Source organism: Rousettus aegyptiacus, unplaced genomic scaffold (assembly GCF_014176215.1).
Source record: "Rousettus aegyptiacus isolate mRouAeg1 unplaced genomic scaffold, mRouAeg1.p scaffold_m13_p_9, whole genome shotgun sequence".
Classification (NCBI taxonomy): Eukaryota; Metazoa; Chordata; class Mammalia; order Chiroptera; family Pteropodidae; genus Rousettus; species Rousettus aegyptiacus.
The window spans coordinates 101606794-101626361 of NW_023416312.1; the positions used below are offsets into that span (position 1 = coordinate 101606794).

Genomic DNA, 19568 nt, shown 5'->3' on the forward strand with positions numbered 1-19568 from the left:
TTCCATGAAAATATTACAATCGGCTGACCAATTTCTACAGAAAAAACCCTCTAGAATGCTGACTGGAGTGACTATGTTGAATCTACAGTTAAATTTGGAGAAAATAGACATAGCGATATCTTAACACTGTCAGCATTTCCAAATCACGAACGTGGCACAACCATTTACTTACTGATGCGTTCTTTAATTTTTCTCCACTGACCTGGAGTTTTTAATGGTTACCAGCATATTTCATTATATAACTACTGATGACGACTGACTGGAACTTCAAGGGAACATAATCAGTCGGGACAATCTATGGGAAGAATTAGGGCTTATGGGAGTTCTCACTCTACATAATTGCGAGACCCCCACAAGAAGAACTCTATGTTTATGATAAAGTTCCATGGTTCTAACTTTCCTTTTCCCTTCTGTAAACACCCCTCCATCTTGGCATGCAGGCCATAGTGTGCAGATGGCTTGCCATGTCTGCATGCACTGGGTTGGAACCCTTTCTTTTTCCTGAATAAATCCTTTTTGGTGACGAGACACCTTTCCGATATTATTTTTCAGTTGAGTTGACATTTCATGTTTTTTGTATTTCCCCCCTGCTTCTGACTCGTCGCTTATGGTGCTTATCTCCTGGTAGAGTAGTGCTCTAAGCACTATTCCAGCTCTCAGGAATCCCAGCTCTAGAAGACCCCAAGACTTTCCTAAGTCAGACAGCCAGAGGATTTCACTCTAACTCATAGAGTACTCCATCCAGGATCGGCAGGAAACAGTCATAGAAGTATGAGCCATTGTCCCCATTCCCTCAAGAATGGATAAGGGTATCAAGGTCTAGGCAGCTGTTACTAAAAGCTATTTTTGCTAAATGTTGACATGTAGCACATTACTTTACAGATGCAGCAGTAAATAGGATGGGCTTAGCAGGAAATCAACCTAATAAGTGTAGTCAATTGCAAAGAAGAAATCAACATGTAATTAACCAAATAGTGTATATAAGTAATGGCTTAAGCCTCCCTCTAGGGAGACAGCTTTGGATATGAATCTCCTGTCTCCTTTACTCGCTCCAAGTAAATAAAACTACCTAAGGCTAGCTATGTCTAGTTCTTGAATAGAACACCCCAAGCCGGGAACCTCCTGAATTGGGTGAACAGGTCCACTCGAAACCAGCACAAGTCCTGGCTTGCTGGTATGGTGGGACAAGGAAAAAGCACCGAGGGCAAAGCCCTGTCATGGCGTCCAGGTCCCAGGTTTGCGTGTATCTGAGAGGGGATCGGGTCGCTTGTAAGCCATTCTGGAGGGCGCTGCCTATGCTGCGATGGGACTGGGGTTCGTTCCACTTGGTTCCTGATTGCAGGGTCCTCCAGCCCCGCCCATCCACAAAACCCACGCGCGACCCCTTTCCCCAGGAGTCTTGGTACTTCCCGCGCTGCCTGCTTCTCCTCTGCAGCCCTCCCACACTTGTCACTCACCAGTGCACAGCCAGTCAGCATTCAGAAGTTGGGGAAGGGGCGGTTACTTCCTGTTCACCCATGAATGCGCAGACTCACAAGGAAGAGGCGGGCCTGCAGGGTAAGTGAGCCAATCACGGGCTGGCGGCGGCTTAGGGCCGGCGGCTCGAGAGGCAGTTAATTGCTCTCCCGCTCTCCCAAGATGGCGGCCGCTAAGGATGATGGTGGTTCCGGAGAAATGGCTTCAGGGAACGGACGGCGGCTCCATCTGGGTATTCCTGAGGCTGTGTTTGTGGTAAGAGACCCGCTGGTCCTAGGCATCTTGCTAGGCCGCGACTTCTTCCTTCCCAGCCCTCGCACCGGTCTCAATTTTCGATGGATGGAGTTGAGAGCTAAAGGACCTGGGAGAGCGCTCTGTACCCTCTCGCCGGCGGGAAGCGCGGTCTGACAGGGCTCGAGAAGAGAAAGGGGTCTGGGGTGGGAGGACTCGAGAGCGGGGCGGTCGGAGGGATTTCCTCATCCCCTTCTGGATGCCAGGTTTCATCCTCTGCTTCCAGAAAGAGGGATGGCAGTGAGAAGCTTGAGACTCAACCAAGATGCTGGAGAGACCGGCAGATAAATGGTGACTTAGGATACAGTGAGTAGTAGACGGAGCAGCTGGTGCTAAGGTGTGAAATATGGGAAATGAGATCTAGTCTGTTGAAGGTGTGCTGTGGTCCTCTGCCTTGGAGGAATGGGAGAAGAGGCTGATGGGCAAGTGAGATAGGGTGAGGATGTGAAGTCCTTTATCCTGCTAAGCAATGGAGACTCTATCCAATAGGCAACGTGCTGGCTTTAGAAAGTGTCTAAGTAAAACCACAGTATGATCATATTTGGTTTTGGGTACATCATTCTAACAACTTAGTAGAGAATGAATCGTGGAATTCAGAGGGGAGGTAGGAAATGCATTTCGGAGGCTTTGCAGAACGGGAAGACCAATCCGTGTCCAAACAGAAATAAGTAGATGTTTTCAACCTTGTCCTTCCATCAGGATGGTCTAGAAATAGTATTTGTAAACTACTTGAACAGTGAGAGAAAACTTGACTGGTGTTCCAGGACATTATTATCTCTTTCATCACTCAGTTCTGGCTGAGCTACTATAAAGTCTTAATGGAATTTTCTCAACCTTTTGGTTTGTACCTATATTACCCTATCGCTCTACCATTTTTTCTTCTTGCTTTATTTTGGCTAAAATATTCCTGCATAGTTAGTAAGCATGGATAAGAATAATGATGTAGAGGTGTCAGAAACCATAAGGTGACTGAAGTTAACTTAGCATGTAAGAACTAAAGTTCTTCAAAACACTGGACATCTCCGATAGACTCTCCTTTAAGTTGTCACGTGTTTTCATCTAGTTCCTGATCCTTATCCAATTAACTAGCTTTTCTTCAAGGACCATTATGTAGTATACATTTTAAAAATGCTATTTTGTTTTACTGATTCTTTTGCTTAATCGTTCCTGGTGCAAAAGATTGTTCTGTTGGCTTCTTAGATTTTTTTCAACCATCCGATGCTTAAGGTATTTTGTGGCTTGCCTGGAGGAACCTAATGGTCATATTTAGCATGATATTTCTATGGCAGAACTTGTTGAGTTAAAAATTTGACGAAATCAATGTCGGCATACAACCTGTTGAATGGTATTGTGACTAGGGCACATGACTGGGCGATGTTTGATTGTTGGTAATTTTCCTGTTTAGTGTTAAGGTTCCATGGGCGATGCATAAAGCAGGCAAGACCATGTTTCTTTCCCTATACATAAATAAGATCAAAAAGAAGGCGGTGGAGGAAGACTAAATTAGCTACAAAATGTATATGCACTGACTGAAATGGTCTCTTAACTTTTTAAAACTATGTTTTTAGTTAAAGACAAGCCTTTGGAGAAAAAGAAACAGGCTTTTCCTTCTTTTCTAAATAAAGCTAAAATAGTAAAAAATCTGATTAGAGGTATGAATTCTAAAGTTTGAAATGTGTTATTTTTGATACTAAAGGAAGATGTAGATTCCTTCATGAAGCAGCCTGGGAATGAGACTGCTGATATTGTACTAAAGAAGCTGGATGAGCAGTACCAGAAGTACAAGTTTATGGAACTCAACCTTGCTCAAAAGAAAAGGAGGTAAGTGTAGAAATTTCCAAAGTGTTTTTTTAAAAAAATTAATCTTGTATGGCTTAAGCTTTTAAAAATTGAGACGTAATTTGCATACAGTGAGATAAGATGTTGAACGTTTGGTCACCTCTCAGGTTCTTCCCTTGCAGGAGTCATATTCCCATAGTTCCTGTCACCTCGGCAGGTCTTTGCTGCCTTCTAGCCAAGGAGGTGTATTTTCTCTGGCTATTTGAGCAGTTAGAGGTGTTGCCATTTTAACCTGAAACAATTTCTATCCTTTTAAAAAACTTTTGAGTCTATTTTATTGGGTGCATGCAACATGAGAATTATTATGTCTTCTTGGTGAATTTAATCCAATATAAAATGATGTTATCTGTTTTAGTCTGTTTTGTTGGATACTTACAGCTTACCCCAGCTTTCTTTTGGCTAACATTTTCTTGGTGTATCTTTTCTAATCCCTTTACTTTTCAACCTGTTTATTATTTATATTTATGGGTGTTCCATGTAAACAACATACAGTTATTGTTTTTATATCCAGCCTATCTTTTTATTTTTATTCATTTTTTAATTAAGTTTATTGGGGTAACATTGGTCAATACAATTACATAATTTTCAGGTATACATTATAATTTCACATTTGTATATTGTATTGTGTGTTTACTACCCAAAGTCCAGTTTTCTTCAGCCACCATATATTTGATTCCCTTTAACCCACTTCGCCCTCCCGCTAACCCCCTAAATTTGACCCTCTTTACCCCATCTACCTCCCCCCTTCTCCCCACTCCCTACCTTCTGGTAACCACTAGTCTATACTCTACGTCCATGACTCTCTGTCCTGTTCATTTGTTGCTTTTATGTTTATATCCCACATAGAAGTGATATCATGTGATTTTCAACTTTTTCTGTCTGGCTCATTTCACTTAGCATGATTATCTCGAGGTCCATCCGTGTTGTTGCAAATGTCCGTATTTCATCTCTTCTTATGGCTGAGTAATATTCCATTATATATATGTACCACAGCTTCTTTAGCCAATCATCTAGTGTAGGATACTTTGGTTGCTTCCATGTCCTGGGCACTGTGAGTTATGCTGCTCTGGACATCAGTGTGCAAATATCTTTATGGATATGGGTTTTCAAATCTTGGGATAAATACCCAGTAGAGGGATTGCTGGATCGTATGGTAGATCAATTCTTAGTTTTTTGAGGAACCTCCATATGTTTTCCGTAGGGGCTGTACCAATTTGCAGTCCCACCAGCAGTGTACGAGGGCTCCTTTTTCTCCGCATCCTCTCCAGCATTTGTTATTACTTGTCCTGTTGATTATAGCTATTCTAATAGATGTGAGATGGTAACTCATTGTGGTTTTGATTTGCATTTCCCTAATAGCTAGTGATGTTGAGCATCTTTTCATATATTTGTTGGCTATTTGTATGTCCTCTAGGGAGAAATGTCTGTTCAGGTCCTCTGCCCATTTTTTGATTGGATTGTTGTTGTTGTTGTTGTTGTTATTGAGTTGTATGAGTTCTTTGTATATTTTGGATATTAGGCCCTTATTGGAGACTTTGCTTGCAAATATATTTTCCCATTCACATGGTTGTCTCTTTACCTTGCTGAGCAGAAGCTTTTTAGTTTGATGTTGTCCCATTTCATTTATTTTAGCTTCGACTTCCCTTATCTTTCAGGTCAAATTCATACAAACCTCTTTAAGTCCAAGGTCCTTGAGTTTAGTTCCTATGTTTTCTGCTATGCATTTTGTTGTTTCAGGTCTTATATTCAGGTCCTTAATCCATTTTGAGTTAATTTTTGTGTGTGGTGATAGACAACAGTCTAGTTTCATTCTTTTGCAGGTGGCTTTCCAGTTTTCCTGGCACCATTTATTGAAGAAGCCTATCTTTTTAGATAAACTAATTTTCATTTTTAGATACTTTCAAGATTCTCTCTTTTTGTTTATTTCATTATTTGTCTGTGAGAGTATCTTTCTTAACTCCCTTCTTAATTAACTATTTGATTCTTGAACAACATGGAGGTTAGGGGCTTCAAACCTGCCCCCCGCACCATGCAGTTGAAAATCTATGTATAACTTTTGAGTCCCCGAAAACTTAACTAATGGCCTACTATTGACCAGAGGCCTTGCTGATAATATAGTTGATTAACACATATTTTTTTAATGTTTTATGCGTTATATACTATACTCTTATAACAAAGTAAGCTGGAGAAAATAAAATGTTAAAATTATAAGGAAGAGAAAAAATATAGAGCGAGTATGTTTTGAAAAAAATTCCACATATCAGTGGACCTATGCATTTCAAAACCATATTATTCAGGGGTCAGCTGTGTAAGCAGCTTCTTATAGCTATGTACCTGTGTGGTTTGCCTGTATCCATAGAGCGTTTTGCTTTTGTTGGGAGCTGTGAATCTCTACCAGCCTTGAACCACTTGAGCCCTGTTCCAAGTTCTTCAGCTTAGTATGTGAACTCCCCCGCCCCGCCATCGCCTGAGCAAGTCAGGGGCCTAGGCCCGGGTCTGTAGCTGGCATTGGCAGGTGCCTCATGATGCCTACTTTTCTCTAGTCCTCTCACTGCTCAACTCAAAGCCTTTTCTGCTTTTTTCCCTTTTATCTTATCTGGAATTTCCCTTACCTCTGTGATACCAGCTATGCAGCAAGAACTGTTTTTGTGCATAATTGAGTTATTTTGCACAATTGCACAATTCGAGTAGTTCGGATACTAACCTTTTTCTTTACATATGTTGTTAACCTTTTCTTGTAGTCTGTCTTCTATCATTAACTTTACCTTCAGCTATGTAAAAATTCTTTAGTATTTCATAATTCTCTTGTGGCGATCTCATCTTTAATATGTGAACTGTATGCCTCTTATCTTTTTTTAACTGGAAATTTTCTGATTGTCATTTTTTCTCTTTTTTTCTGTCATCTGGTAATTTTTTTTTCTTTCTCTCCTGAGATTCCTGTTAATATGGATGTTGACATTATTTCCTGTCTTCTGCTGGCTTTGGTAATTTGTCTTTTGGCAATTAAAAGGCTATCCATGAGTTCTTTATTTCAACCATTGCATTTTTTATACTTAGTAGTTTTGGTTGGTTCTTCTTATATCTGTTTCTTCACATTATCAATATCTGGTCATTTCTCTTTGAGGTAGTTTAAATACTTACTATATAATCTTATCTTTTAGTATTTGATTTTGTTTCATTTGATAGAGGTTGTCGAGTTTATTGTAATTGAGTTTTTGGAGTCGAGTTTATCAGATTATCATTTCTTTTCCCTGTCAGCTCTTTCTCCCTCAGGGTTATTAAGTGACTTTGGCCAGTAGCGTATGTGGAGGCGAGAGTAGCTTAAGTCCTTTCTAGTTTGGAGGACTAGGAGGAATGCTGCTGGCGTTACAGTCTAGGGCATGGCCATTGGACAAATGCTCCTTCTCCCCAACCAAGTAACTCAGCCTGTGGGGGCTTCTTTCTGTTCTTCTGCCCTTGGCTGTCTTCACTGTCATCACCCGTGTGTGTAGGAGTGGAGCGGGGGACTGCTGAGGGTCAGTACTTCTCTGAACCTCAGCCTGACCTCCCTGTCTCCGGCCAATTCTGTCTTTCTCCCCAGTAGCAGTGATGGGGTAGGTATTTATTCACCCAGAGCAACTTGGAGTAAGACACTTAGAAAGTTCTGTAGCAGTGCTCCGCTTTTGAAGACTTGGTCTGCTTCTCTTCTAAGCTACCATTTTTCCTCGCACTCCTCTACCCAGTCCTAGGACCTAGAGGTTTTCATTGTCCGTTAACAGGGAGAGTAGCTAAGTTGTGCTATATTCATAATTGAATATTACACAGCAGTGAACAGGAATGAACAAATCTTAGGAAACTAATTGAGTTAAAAAAGCAAATCCCCCAAGTACATATAGCATGAGACCATTTGTATTAAGCTAAGAAACCAGTAAAGAATATATTGTTTAGGGATAGACATAAATGTGATGAAACTATTTGAAGAGGGAAAAAGGGACTGTGAACGCATAGCTGAGGAGAGCTGTCATCTCTGGAGAAAGGTGGGGATGGGTGTATTGCTCAGACTTGCACAGCGGCCTTGGCATCTTGGATCCTGAGCTGGCTGGGGTTGCAGCTGCTTGGTTCATTAACATGCTGCATAATTTGTATAAAAGAGTTCACAGAACATGAGCCTCCAAGCTAAGTCAAAAAAATGAATGCCAAGTATGTGTTTCCAGATTGTTCACTGCACCAGATGACCACATAGTGATCCTGTTTTTTTTTTTAAGCAGCAGGCGCATTTAACGTATTTGTTGTCAGGTTAGTAATAAAGTTTGCTCTGCTAACCTCCTTCACACATTCTGTGACTCCTTTATATGATGCAGTAAGTTCATTTTCATTATTTAAATTTAATTTACGTACTGATCTATACTAATAATTAGTTAAATGTATTCTGAAAGGACCACAGCTTTGTTTTTATGTCTTTGGTCTGTTTTGTTAGAAATCCATTGGTTTGACAGGGACCCAAGAACTCTTCTGCAGATTTTTCCATGCAAATCATATTAAAGCATTGGCAGCTTCTAATCAGAAAAAGAACTAAACTTTAGTGACAAAAAAATGTTTTATTTTTTCCTCTCGAGTAACTTTGAGTGTTTTAAGCATATTTTTATCTCTTATTTTCTTGTTAGTGGAGTTGATTTCATTTGGGAATCAGTTCCTAGTAGTTTTTTAAACAATCGTTTTGTAATACTTTATTTTTTAAGAATAGTTGTAAAATCGAGCAGAAGGTACAGACATTTCCCATAGACCCCTGTCACAGAAGCATGTCCAGCCTCCCCGCCCCCAATCATCGACAGCCTTCACCAGAGTGGTGCCTTTGTAATAATTGATAAGCATGTATTGATGTGTTATTACTAACTAAAGTCCCTAGTTGACATTAGGGTTCACTCTTGTGTTGTACTTTAGGTTTTGACAAATGCATGATGCCGTGTATCCCTCATTATCGTGTCGCATGGAGTAGGTTCACTGCCCTAAGAATTCTTGGTGCTCTGGTCTTCCCTCCCCCCCACTAACCTCTGGCAACCACTGATCCTTTTACTGTGTCCAGTTTTTGTCTTTTCTGGCATGTGATGTAGTTAGAATCAGGTACCGTGTGGCCTTTTCAGGTTGGCTTCTTTCACTTAGTAACGTGCATTTAAGCTTCTTCTGTGTCTTTTTGTGGCTTGGTTATTCATTTCTTTTCAGTGCTGTTAATATTTCATCGTCGGATGTGCCACAGTTTATTTATCCATCACCTACTGAGGGACATCTCGGCTGCTTCCGAGTTTTGGCAATAGGAATAAAGCGGCTGTGAACATCTGTGTGTAGGTTCATGTGGCCATACGCGTTCAGCTCCTTTGGGTAGATACCAGGACACGTGACTGCTGGGTCGTGTGGTGAGAGTATGTTTAGTTTTGTAAGAAACTGCCAAACTGTCTTGTAAAGTGGCTGTACCATTTTGCATCCCCACCAGCAGTGAATGAGAGTTCTGTGGCGCCACATCGTCGCCAGCACGTGGCGGCAGCGGTGTTCTGGATTTCGGCCATTCTGGTCGTCTCATAGGTGTGTGCTGGTGTCTCCTTGTTGTTTCACGTTGCATTTCCTTGGTGACATGCAGTGGAGCATCTGTTTTTATGCTTAGTTACCTACCATCTGTGTATCTTCTTTGGTGATGTATCTGTTAAGGTCTTTGACCCATTTTCTAATCAAGTTGTTCGTTTTTTTATTATTGAGTCGTAAGAGTTCTTTGTATATTTTGGATAACAATCTTTTACCAGCTATGAGTTTTAACAGAGATTTTCTTCTAGTCTGTGGCTTGTCTTTTCATTCTTTTGACATGTTTTTTTTTGCACAGCAGAAGTTTTTAAATTTAATGAAGTCCATCATATCAATGATTTCTTTCACGGATCGTGTCTTTGGTGTTTATCTAAAATGTCATCACCACACTCAAGGTCATCTAAATTTTCTCCTGTGTTACCTTCTAGGAGCTTTATAGTTCTGCATTTTTACTTTTAGGTCTGTGATTCATTTTGACTTAATTTGTGTGACTTGTCTAGACTCATTTTCGTGTGTGGATGTCCATTTGTTCCAGGATGGCAGTGTCATGAGTTGCTATGGTGTAACTTACCTGTTGAGCCTGATCAGTCCCATCATGCCCTTCACCGTTTTCTTAAACTTCTCGTATTCAAACCAATGATGCATTTATAATTTAAAGAGCAGTCGTTACCTAAATGGAAAATAAAATAGCATCTATCAACATAAAAGTTACACAAAAATTTCCCGAAGCTTAAAAGAATCACTGTCCATCTCACGATGTAGCATTCAGGTGACGGTGCATGTTTGTCACAGTGTGGCTGGCACAAGCACTGAGAAGCTGTCATTGAATTTTGCTGGCGTTTAGTCGACTGCCATGTTCCTGTCTGTGCCCTGGGCACGCCTTCTGGGAGCAGTGACATGCAGCGCCGCATAGGGGATTGGCAGTTTCCAGTGGCTTCGAATTTAGAATATAATACTTGTGTGCCTGTTATTAGAAAGTAATAATTTATTTAAAATGCAGTTCTAATCAGTCACAGCCCCTCTAAATCACATCCAGGGAATGCAGTTTGCTCTGGAAATGTCAACCAATGACAGGGCGTTTGACATAGAGAATCGGGCTTTGTACACGATAAGCATTCCATACCTATTTGCTATTATATCTACATATTTTCGTGAATATTTATATCTGAAATATCTTAGCTATTTTAATACAATTTTATTAAATATCTTAAATATAAAGTATCTTAAATGTTTAATCTTTGCAAATTGTCCTCAAGAACATATCGGTAGAAAATGCGGTGTGTGAGACCGGGTCCAGGTGTTTATTGTCGCTGCAGAATTCTGAGTTAACCTTTCTCTTATTCGCAGGCTAAAAGGTCAGATTCCTGAAATTAAGCAGACTTTAGAGATTCTAAAATACATGCAGAAGAAAAAAGTAAGTGTATTTTTGTTTGTAAATATGAGCGAACCAGGATACTTCAGGCGAGGTGCGTCCTCCTTGACCGTTTGTCACTGGTGTCAGCCTTCTCGGGCACATGTGCTGACGTTCCGTGACAAACGTGGCTTTGTGGTGCCCCCCACTCCCGCTAATCAAGTTTAACGCTAGGGCCACATGTCTGGGATTATTTTATTTATATATAGTATTTGCAGAGCTTCAGTGCAGTTCAAACTTCGTTTAGGCACAAGAAGAATATGTCTTATTTCGAAGTAGTAGCATCTAAGGGTTGTTGTTGTTGCTGTCCGCCCTACGAGCAAGGAGTGAGCCCGAGACTTCCAGAGCGGGAGAGAATTCAGAAGTTCCGTTTCAGGTTCTCATTTCACAGTCACAGGGAGGTACATTGCTGGCCACTGGCAGAGCTGGATTCAAGCATCTTCTGAGTGTTAGTCCACTGCTTGTTAAACAGTAGCAGGCTGGAAAGAGGAAATTTCAAGAAGATATCATATTTAAAAGATTGCGTGTGCGTGATGTATTACTTGACTGGTAGACTTAACCGCATGTCCAGTACATTATTGTATGTGGTGGCCTTTGTAAGACACTTGAGAGAACTGGTTGCTTGGGCATGAAACACTGATGAAGTGATAATAATTGCTAACTCCTGTATTGCGTGTGTGTCTGTGTGTGTCTGTGTGTGTGTCTGTGTGTGCGTAACGTCCGCTTGCGGCGGCCTTCAGGGGTGCAGGGACCATGATCCTTATTTGACACATGAGGAGCCTGAGACACAGACGGGTCACATCATACGCCCAACGCGCACAGGGGGCAGGTAGTTGAGCCCGAGTCCACGGCGTCCTCGCCCAGCCACGTGGGTCCAGGCTTTCGTGTGTTTTGCCACTGCGCTTCGTCTGCGTGATGCTGCTTAGGTTCAGCTGCGAGCTCTTCTCCTTTGTAACCTGGGTGTCGTACTCACCTGTTCACAGCACTGTCATTTTTTTTTGAAGGAGTCCACTAGCTCCCTGGAGACCAGATTCTTACTGGCAGACAACCTGTATTGCAAAGCTTCAGTTCCTCCTACTGATAAAGTGTGTCTGTGGCTCGGGGTAAGTACGCGTGACAGCTGCGGCCTCTCCGGCCGGCCTTCGCAAACCCGTGTGTTGTCCCAGAACAGCAGTATTGTCTGAGCTACGTAAAGTGCTTCGCTCTCTTCGACTGTGGAAGGAGTAAAGGGGTGGAGTTCAAGTGCGTCTTAGAAAAGGGCTGCGGTTCGGAGTGTGGCGGTTTGCCGCAAAAACAGGCCAGGTCGCTCCCAGTCCAAATGAAACCGACCCAGAGCCCGCCGCCCCTCCCGCCGATGCTTTGCCTTTTAAGTGTTGTGAGAGGAAGAGCAATAGAAGTAAAACGGAAGGGACCGAAGCACCTCAGACGAGGGTTTCTTCCCAGTAGGAGCTTGTAAGTTCTAGAAAGATCTGTCCAAACTGAAGGGGGAAAAGATTATTACAAAAACCTTGAGGTTGGAGCCCACTATTTAGACAATATACTTCCAATTTAGATGATGTCGTCGACCTGGTCTCTGATTTTTCCTGTCTTATTCCTCTCAGTCCCCTGACCAACCAGCGAAGCCATTCCTGAGTGACTCGCTGGCTGCCCGCAGGTCTCATTGCCTCAGTCAAGTTGCCGCACAGAGTGGCACGCTAGCGCGCTGCTCCCGGCTGCCCCTGCTGGGAGGGACCCCCCTTGCTGCTGTCCTGTAGACTCGCCCCTGAGAGGCATGTCAGTGCCACAAAACAGGGACAGAGCAGCACATGGACTCACTTCTCTGTCCCGTATTTCCTTGTTGTGATATTTTCAGAGGTCACACATTTAATTCTACAACCATAATTCTTATCCTTGTTGAGTTTAGTTCTGTAAACAGAACAGCCGTTCACCAGTGGCTTTAGTCCTAGGGGTCATTGTCATCCTCCTTGGTTTCTTTTTCCCTCCACCTGCACCCCATCAGCAAGTGGGGATAGGGTGATCTCTTTCATTGCACTGGGACAGCAGGACGCCCTCTGGTGGCAGTGGCCGCTGGAGTCCGCTCACATCTCACACCAGGATGAATTCCAGATAAGTCACATACTTACATGAAATCCTCACACCATCGAAGTTTAGGTCAAGTCGTAGACGGCTCATTTCGTAACTGGAATAAGGATGGTGGTTTTAGGCCACAAAAGTCAGAAATCATAAGCAAAGTTAAAAGACAATGAGTAGGAAAATAATTTGTAACTCACATTGCAGCACAGGACTACGGGTTTGCGGGGCGACTTGGACTTATGCTTAAGATGCCTATTAGACCATTATGTGTCTGAGTTTGACAGGTGGCCCAGCTAAGGAGAAGTACTTGGCACAGGCTACTTCGTGAGTGAATAGTCCATGCATTTTGACATGAATGACATGTTTTCAAATGTATTCTATTTTTTTCTCGTTAAAAGTAAGCAAACTGCAGACATTTCTGAAAGAAAGTAAGAGACAACAGCAGTTGACTCCGAAATGAGATTGGGGGGTCTGAGATCGGACAGACATACACTTTTCATGGACATTTTTTGGTCCTATCCAAAGTGTGAAACAGTAACGATCATGGCTCGGGTTATTCCATCATCGTTTACGCAACACCCGCTTTGTGCCAGACACTTTCACATTGTCCCATTTAATCCTTAACAATCTTTTGAGTAATTTTTAGATTCCATTGGTCAGTTGAGGAAAACGGCTCGGGAAGTGCCCGATGGTAAGGCAGGTGATAGGAGTTCGGAGCCGGGGAAGGTTCGGTTCGGCACCACCCAGAGCATGCGGCCCCACGTGTGGGCCGTGACACCACATCTTCCGAATTGCAGACACAGTCCCCTTCCTGTGCCCCTAGCGTCTGTTCCGTGTAGGAAGGGGACAGTAGAGCCAGCTGCTTTTCTCATTGGATCGAATGTAGATAATTTATATGTCTTTGAAAACTTCGACATTATTCTATATTAAGCTCAACAGCAACCATTTAAATGAATTTAGTGTCATGATGGAGTTAGTAGAACGATAGGATTTGGTACCTGAACGCATTGCTTCTCGCCCACACTCTCCCATTTACTCATTGGCCACGTGAGCACGGGCAGCCTGACCTCTCAGCACCCGTTTTCTTAACCGTAAAGGTGAAGATAACTTGCCTCACCAGGGTGATTATAAGTACAAAATGACATATTATATGTAAATATATTCTCTAAGCCCGGTCAGTAACCTTCCGTAAAAGGCCAGAGGGCAAATACTTCCGGTTTGCAGACCACTTGGTCTCTGTCACAGCTGCTCAGCTCTGCCACTGTGGCGTGAAGGCCTGAGTGGGGAATGGCTGGCTTCCACCGAAACCTAAGGCGGAAGGCAGCAGCTGGCTTTGGCCCGTGAGCCGTAGTAAGTGCCACGCGAACGTTAGTAATTGTCGTGACTCTCTCCCTTCAGGCTAATGTAATGCTTGAGTATGATATCGACGAAGCTCAGGCCTTGTTGGAAAAGAATTTATTGACTGCAACGAAGAACCTTGATTCTCTGGAAGAAGACCTTGACTTTCTTCGTGATCAATTTACTACCACCGAAGTCAGTATCCTTTCTTTGAAAAGAAACAAGGAGGAAAGGAGAAAGATGTTTTTAACATTCTTACTTGCTTCGCTTTAATGAGAAGAATGTCCTTATTCTTCGACCCGTCAGTCTTACCTCATGCCATTGGCCTCATTCTGCTCCGGCCCTCCCCCAGCGCACCCCAGGTTCCTCGTCACCCCAGTCCGTCATTCTCACCCCGTGAAATGGGCCACAGCCTTCGCATTTCCCCACCACGTCTCCTCCCTGTTTACCAGGTGGCTCTTTTATGTCATTCACATTTCAGCTCAAGCATCAGAACATTTCTGAACACGTCCTAACCGTCTCAGGGTGTCTTCCACACCGGGCCCGGAGCCCTTCCAGTGTTGGAGCTGACCTTTGTCTCTCTTCGCCGCAGCAGGTAGCACAGGGAAGGCGTTGAATGCGTGGCTGAGGGAGGGCAGGCCTCTCTGAGGCCTAGAGCAGGGAGCGGCATATGACGGGTAATGTGACAGCTTTGTCTAGAGGGGAACAACCCGCACAGTTCCTAGAAGGTAACATAGAGAACCTAGGTGACCTTGAGTATGATGATGACTTTTCAGATAAACGCCAAAGGCAGGGTCCGTGAAACAAAGAATTGACATGCAAGCACCTATGCAGGGCGTTGCTTGTAGGAAGGAAAATATGTAGATGCTTAATAAATCCAGGGAATGCCCTGTTAAACCAAAGAGAAGGCGAGAGGGAATTATTAATCAGACTGTACTGATTTAACTCTTACATATCAGGATGGGGTTTGAATGTTCTTTGAAATTTTGTGGTTGAGGGACTCCCTTTAAAACTGTTGACAGTGTCAGGCACATAATCCATAAAATACATCCGTACTTGACTAGATTTGCTAAACAGTTTTGCTAAACAGTTGTTGCTCTGAGGCCCCCATTGGTTTTGGTGGAATTTAGATCCAATATTTTCTTGTCACCAGTACTTCGTGCGTGTGATTTCTGTCTTCGATTCAGTGTGCGAGTGAATACTTAGTCATTGCATCTGTTATTTTTAGAATTGCATTTGCATTTTCTTTGACAATTCTTGCAGATATGGCCAGGGTTTATAACTGGGATGTAAAAAGAAGAAACAAAGAAGATTCTGCCAAGAACAAAGCATAATGCTGGCAATTAAACATGTGGTTCAGTTTTCCAAACATTATTTTAAATACCCCAAAGTTTATCCTTAAAAGTTGACATAATTTTGAATGATTTTTTAAGAGTGAGGATGATAATTAAATCTTTAAAATAGGTAAACACCATTTTATTTATTTATAAAAACAAAAGTGGTTGCAAATATTTTATGAATTTACCAGTATTGTTATTTTTTTTCGCCTTTCCAGCAAAGCAAATGCTGCTTTTGTAATTTCTTTTTTGTTTGTCGTAAGAAAAGTCTTAGCTGAAATGGCTTAAAATCCAGGTATGTGCTGTGAAACTGAATTCTGCACACTTTGGCACAGGTTAATTTTTCTTTTCATTAGCTGATGTTACTCTCACTTGATGTGGTTGAGCCAGTTTAGAGGTAGGAAAAAGTGAGTTCAAATACTTGCAAAATTGTTTTCCTTTACTACATGTGGGGCTGTATGGCCCTCTGCTGCTGTTATTTGTCTTATGTAAGTGGAGTGTCATGAATTACTGCTTAGCCAATAAGTATCTATTACAATATTCTGTACTTTTCAGGAAATGCTAATTTCCCTTCCTAAACAGTAAGAGGGCTATTGAAACAACACTTTTTCCTACCCTGTTTAAGTGCACAGTGTCCTTACAAATGCCAACATAAGGGAGATTTGAGCCAACATGGAATAACAAAATTACTCCCTCAAAACTGTTGGCTTAAAGCGATTATGTATTTCTTAACAGTTCTCCAAAGCAGCTGAACAGGAATATTAAGTTAATATAAATCTGCAATGGTTGAAAAGGCCCACGAGCTTTTTTATTTATGTTAAAACCTCGTAGGAATAGTAGAAAACCTACATGGAAAGCCATCAGTATAGTGGTTGCTCATGGGTGCTGCAGGTTGTGGTAAAAACGCAAATATTATTCCATTTCTGTGTAGTTAAGAGTATACTTGTATAACGTTTTGTAGTTGTATTTCATGATATTAAAACAGTGAAGTTAAAACTGTTGTGTGGCACCTTTTTTTCATGTTACTCTTTCAAAAGTCAACATGGGTCTTTTCACATTTATAAAGTTTATTTACTTGTACATATAACTAGCATGTCTCAAGAACTTATGTTTGTAGGAAAAAACAAAATCCTTTTGGAAGGAATGCAGATAAGAAAACAACTGAGAAGTTAAATCCGAAAGATACTGAAGTTCCTCGAGTCAGTTTTTCTTTTGTAATTTTAAATTCGCATATTTTAGAATTCGAGGTTTATAAACATCTTGAGATATTGTAAATGCTCCTTTCCTCCAAACTTTACTATGGTAAATATGTTGGTCCAAAATGTCCTTGGTAATAGGACAGGAATGAATGATTTGCTCAGATTTTTATTTTCTTAATTTAAGTCCGTGAAGATCTAAATAAGAATTTTTAGGTATTTCAGGTAATGTGAAGGGACATAGCTCTTTAGAAATGAGAATTAAAGAGCAAAAATTAAGTTAATTCAACACACACAGACACACAGAGTATGTTTCAGGAATAGTTACTGTGCTCTGTTAAATAAAACATATTTAAATCTTGCTTCAGCCAGATTATTTCTCTTGGTTTACATTTTCAGAATAACATAGCCATCCTGATTTGATGTGGTATTGTCAAGCTTAATCTTACTAGAGTATACCTAGAGAAAATATGGGCAAAACGCTGACTACAAAACTTGATATGGGGTAGATACTGGGTAATGAATATGTTGGAAATGCAACTGAAATTTAGCTGTTTTTCCATTATGAAACATGTTCATTTGAGAAAATTTAGAAAATAGGGGGGAAAAGACTTAAGTTCTACTTGTCTCCCTTAATAGTTCTGTCTTTCTTTTTCAATACATAGGTTTTTTTTAAAGAAAATAATGGAAATAATTTCATCTTTAAAATTTTTATCCTACTTCACAATATGGAATTTGCTTATATAGCACTTACATCATCATTTTATTAGTTTCATAGTAGTATAATGGGTGAACCTATAGTAAACTGATTGAGTTGGACATTTGGGTGGTTAAAATTTTTTTGCTCTATTATAAGTAATAAATAACTAACATTTTTGTATATAAGGCTTTTTCTTGTATTTAGGATTTTTTTTTTCTGAGACTGGATTGCCAAAAATGGAATTACAGAGTCAAAGATTATAGCGTATGTTTTCTGGGGTTAACAGTATTTTGTCGCAAGCGATGTTGGGATGATGGAAAGCACAATTCCTCATCTCCCCTCCCCCTACCCGCCTCTACCGTACAGACCCTGCTGGTTGCAGAGGGAGGGACCTTACCCAAGGCTGCATAGAACGAGACCCAGATCCGGCGCCTATGCGAATTTCTGTCCCTCAGTACCACGATGCCTCGCTCCTTTATTTAAAGATGGCTAATAACTAAGTGTGGTAAAAATGTTAAGGTCAGTCCTTTAGTGGATGAATACTCTCCTTCGTATGTTTGCCATTCTCTGCCCTAAACCTCAGTGATACCTTTAAGGGTGTTAAACCATTTCTTAAAGGTTTGTCTTGGTCGGGTCTTATCCTGTATCCTTGTGATAGCCACGTCTATGCCCATTCGGTGCTAGTGTGGGATTGTGTTGCTTCTGCAGACGCTGTGAAGTGTGTGTGTGTGTGTGACACCCATCATGGCTGACGTTGGCTTCAACTATGTGTTTAAACTCCAAAGACCTGGCTAGACCAAGCCTGACGATGGTTTACTCTGAGGGACATGCGGCAGCAGGCAAGGCCATGCCAGGCGTGACTTTAGGCACAATTCTGTGGGAATTCTCTCAGCAGTCCCCACGGACAACACAGGTGGGTGCAGGAGTCCTCCTGGCTTAAAAGCCGTAAGGGACCACTCCCCCTTTTAACAGTCCCCTGCACCTAGCGTCCCCAGATCCTGAGCAGGGACGGGCCCCAGGAATAAGGGGCACGCTGCACTTGGGGGGCCTGAGCTGTGACAGCCCTCCGTGCTCAGACACAATACCACCCAGGGTATTCCAGAAGCAGGCTCGCTGGCCACACAGCTGATGGTCCACCTTAAGGTTTCCAGGGCAACTGAGCTAGAAAGGTAATCCAAGATCAGGTCCTTACCTTGAAAGGAGGGGCTTTGAACACTTCTCACTCACAGCCTGTTGAATCTTACATAACTATAGTCCAGTTTTTGATGAAGGCTTACTTCCTTTTCTAGTTCCTTTTATGTAAGGCCCCTTAGCTATTAACTGCCTCTGCAAATAATAATAATAATAATAATAATAATTAATAATAGTTTATATATTTTAGCCAGATAGAAGTGTTTCTGTCCCAGTTAGGTGAAGGTAAGGTGTTAGCTGGGAAGTCCAGGCAGTTAGACTCCAAAGTTTTGTAATCATGCAAAGAATTAGAGAGCTTTTTTTTCTTCTTGGCTCAAAACCAAGTGATGCCATAACTTCAGCGAGACTATGAAGTGATGCAGAGCGACATTTTAGTCTTGTGGCCAAAAGTAGATGATAAAATTTCCCATTTTTATACTTCTTATTTTGATATTTTATAACTACAATGTCATAAAAGAGATGGGCCTGCTAATTAACCATCTTTTCTATATACAAGTACCCTTCTGACCCCAGGGTGTACTGCTTATATATATGACCAGTTGTGAGAGGGAACCAATTTGAGGCTGGAAGTGTTTGAGGCCGGAGAGATTGGTTAAGCGCACAAAGCTTCTTTTCTTGTTTAAGTTGTTAGTGGAAGATGGCCCTGGGTTCCATCTGCACATGAAAACTCAGGTGTGGGTTGTGCCTCAAAGTTCAATTCGAGAACTTGTTTTTGTTTGTGTCCCTCTCTCTTGTCCGATGTCAGATTTGGTTATAGCCACATTAAACAAAAAGCCTGGACCTGGTAAGCACATCATATTTAAGCAGTTTGTTCAAAAAGGATCAGGCCTCTTGGCCATGATTTTCAAATGATATTATGTTTTAGTCAATTGTGTGACAACTCTATTTACCTTTTAGGGATACTTTATTTGGAGGTAGGCTATGGCCAAATAGGAAATTTCTTATTGAATCAGCTTATTTTCCCTAGACCAAACCTGTGGATTCGAGAGAGTAAAGAAATACAAAAATTAAAAAGTAAAATATCAATAGATCGAAATCTCTTTTCCTTAATATTCACATCCTTGGCTACTTCAGTCCATGTCTGGACTGGATTGGGCAATAATTTTTCGGTCAAATGGTCCAGAGGTAGCTTAATAGTTGAGTTCGAATTGACCCAAGACACTTAA

At 41.5% G+C, this 19568-nt stretch overlaps 1 protein-coding gene across 1 annotated transcript; it reads left to right on the plus strand.

Annotated features, from left to right (window-relative positions):
- The first annotated feature begins 1577 nt into the window (after positions 1-1577).
- VBP1 (VHL binding protein 1) lies at positions 1578-16311 on the plus strand. The gene is made up of 6 exons (XM_016133474.2): positions 1578-1731; positions 3464-3588; positions 10504-10570; positions 11572-11670; positions 14039-14177; positions 15242-16311. The coding sequence occupies exons 1-6, from the start codon at positions 1639-1641 to the stop codon at positions 15310-15312; spliced, it is 594 nt and encodes a 197-aa protein (XP_015988960.2). The 5' UTR covers positions 1578-1638; the 3' UTR covers positions 15313-16311.
- The last annotated feature ends 3257 nt before the right edge of the window (positions 16312-19568 follow it).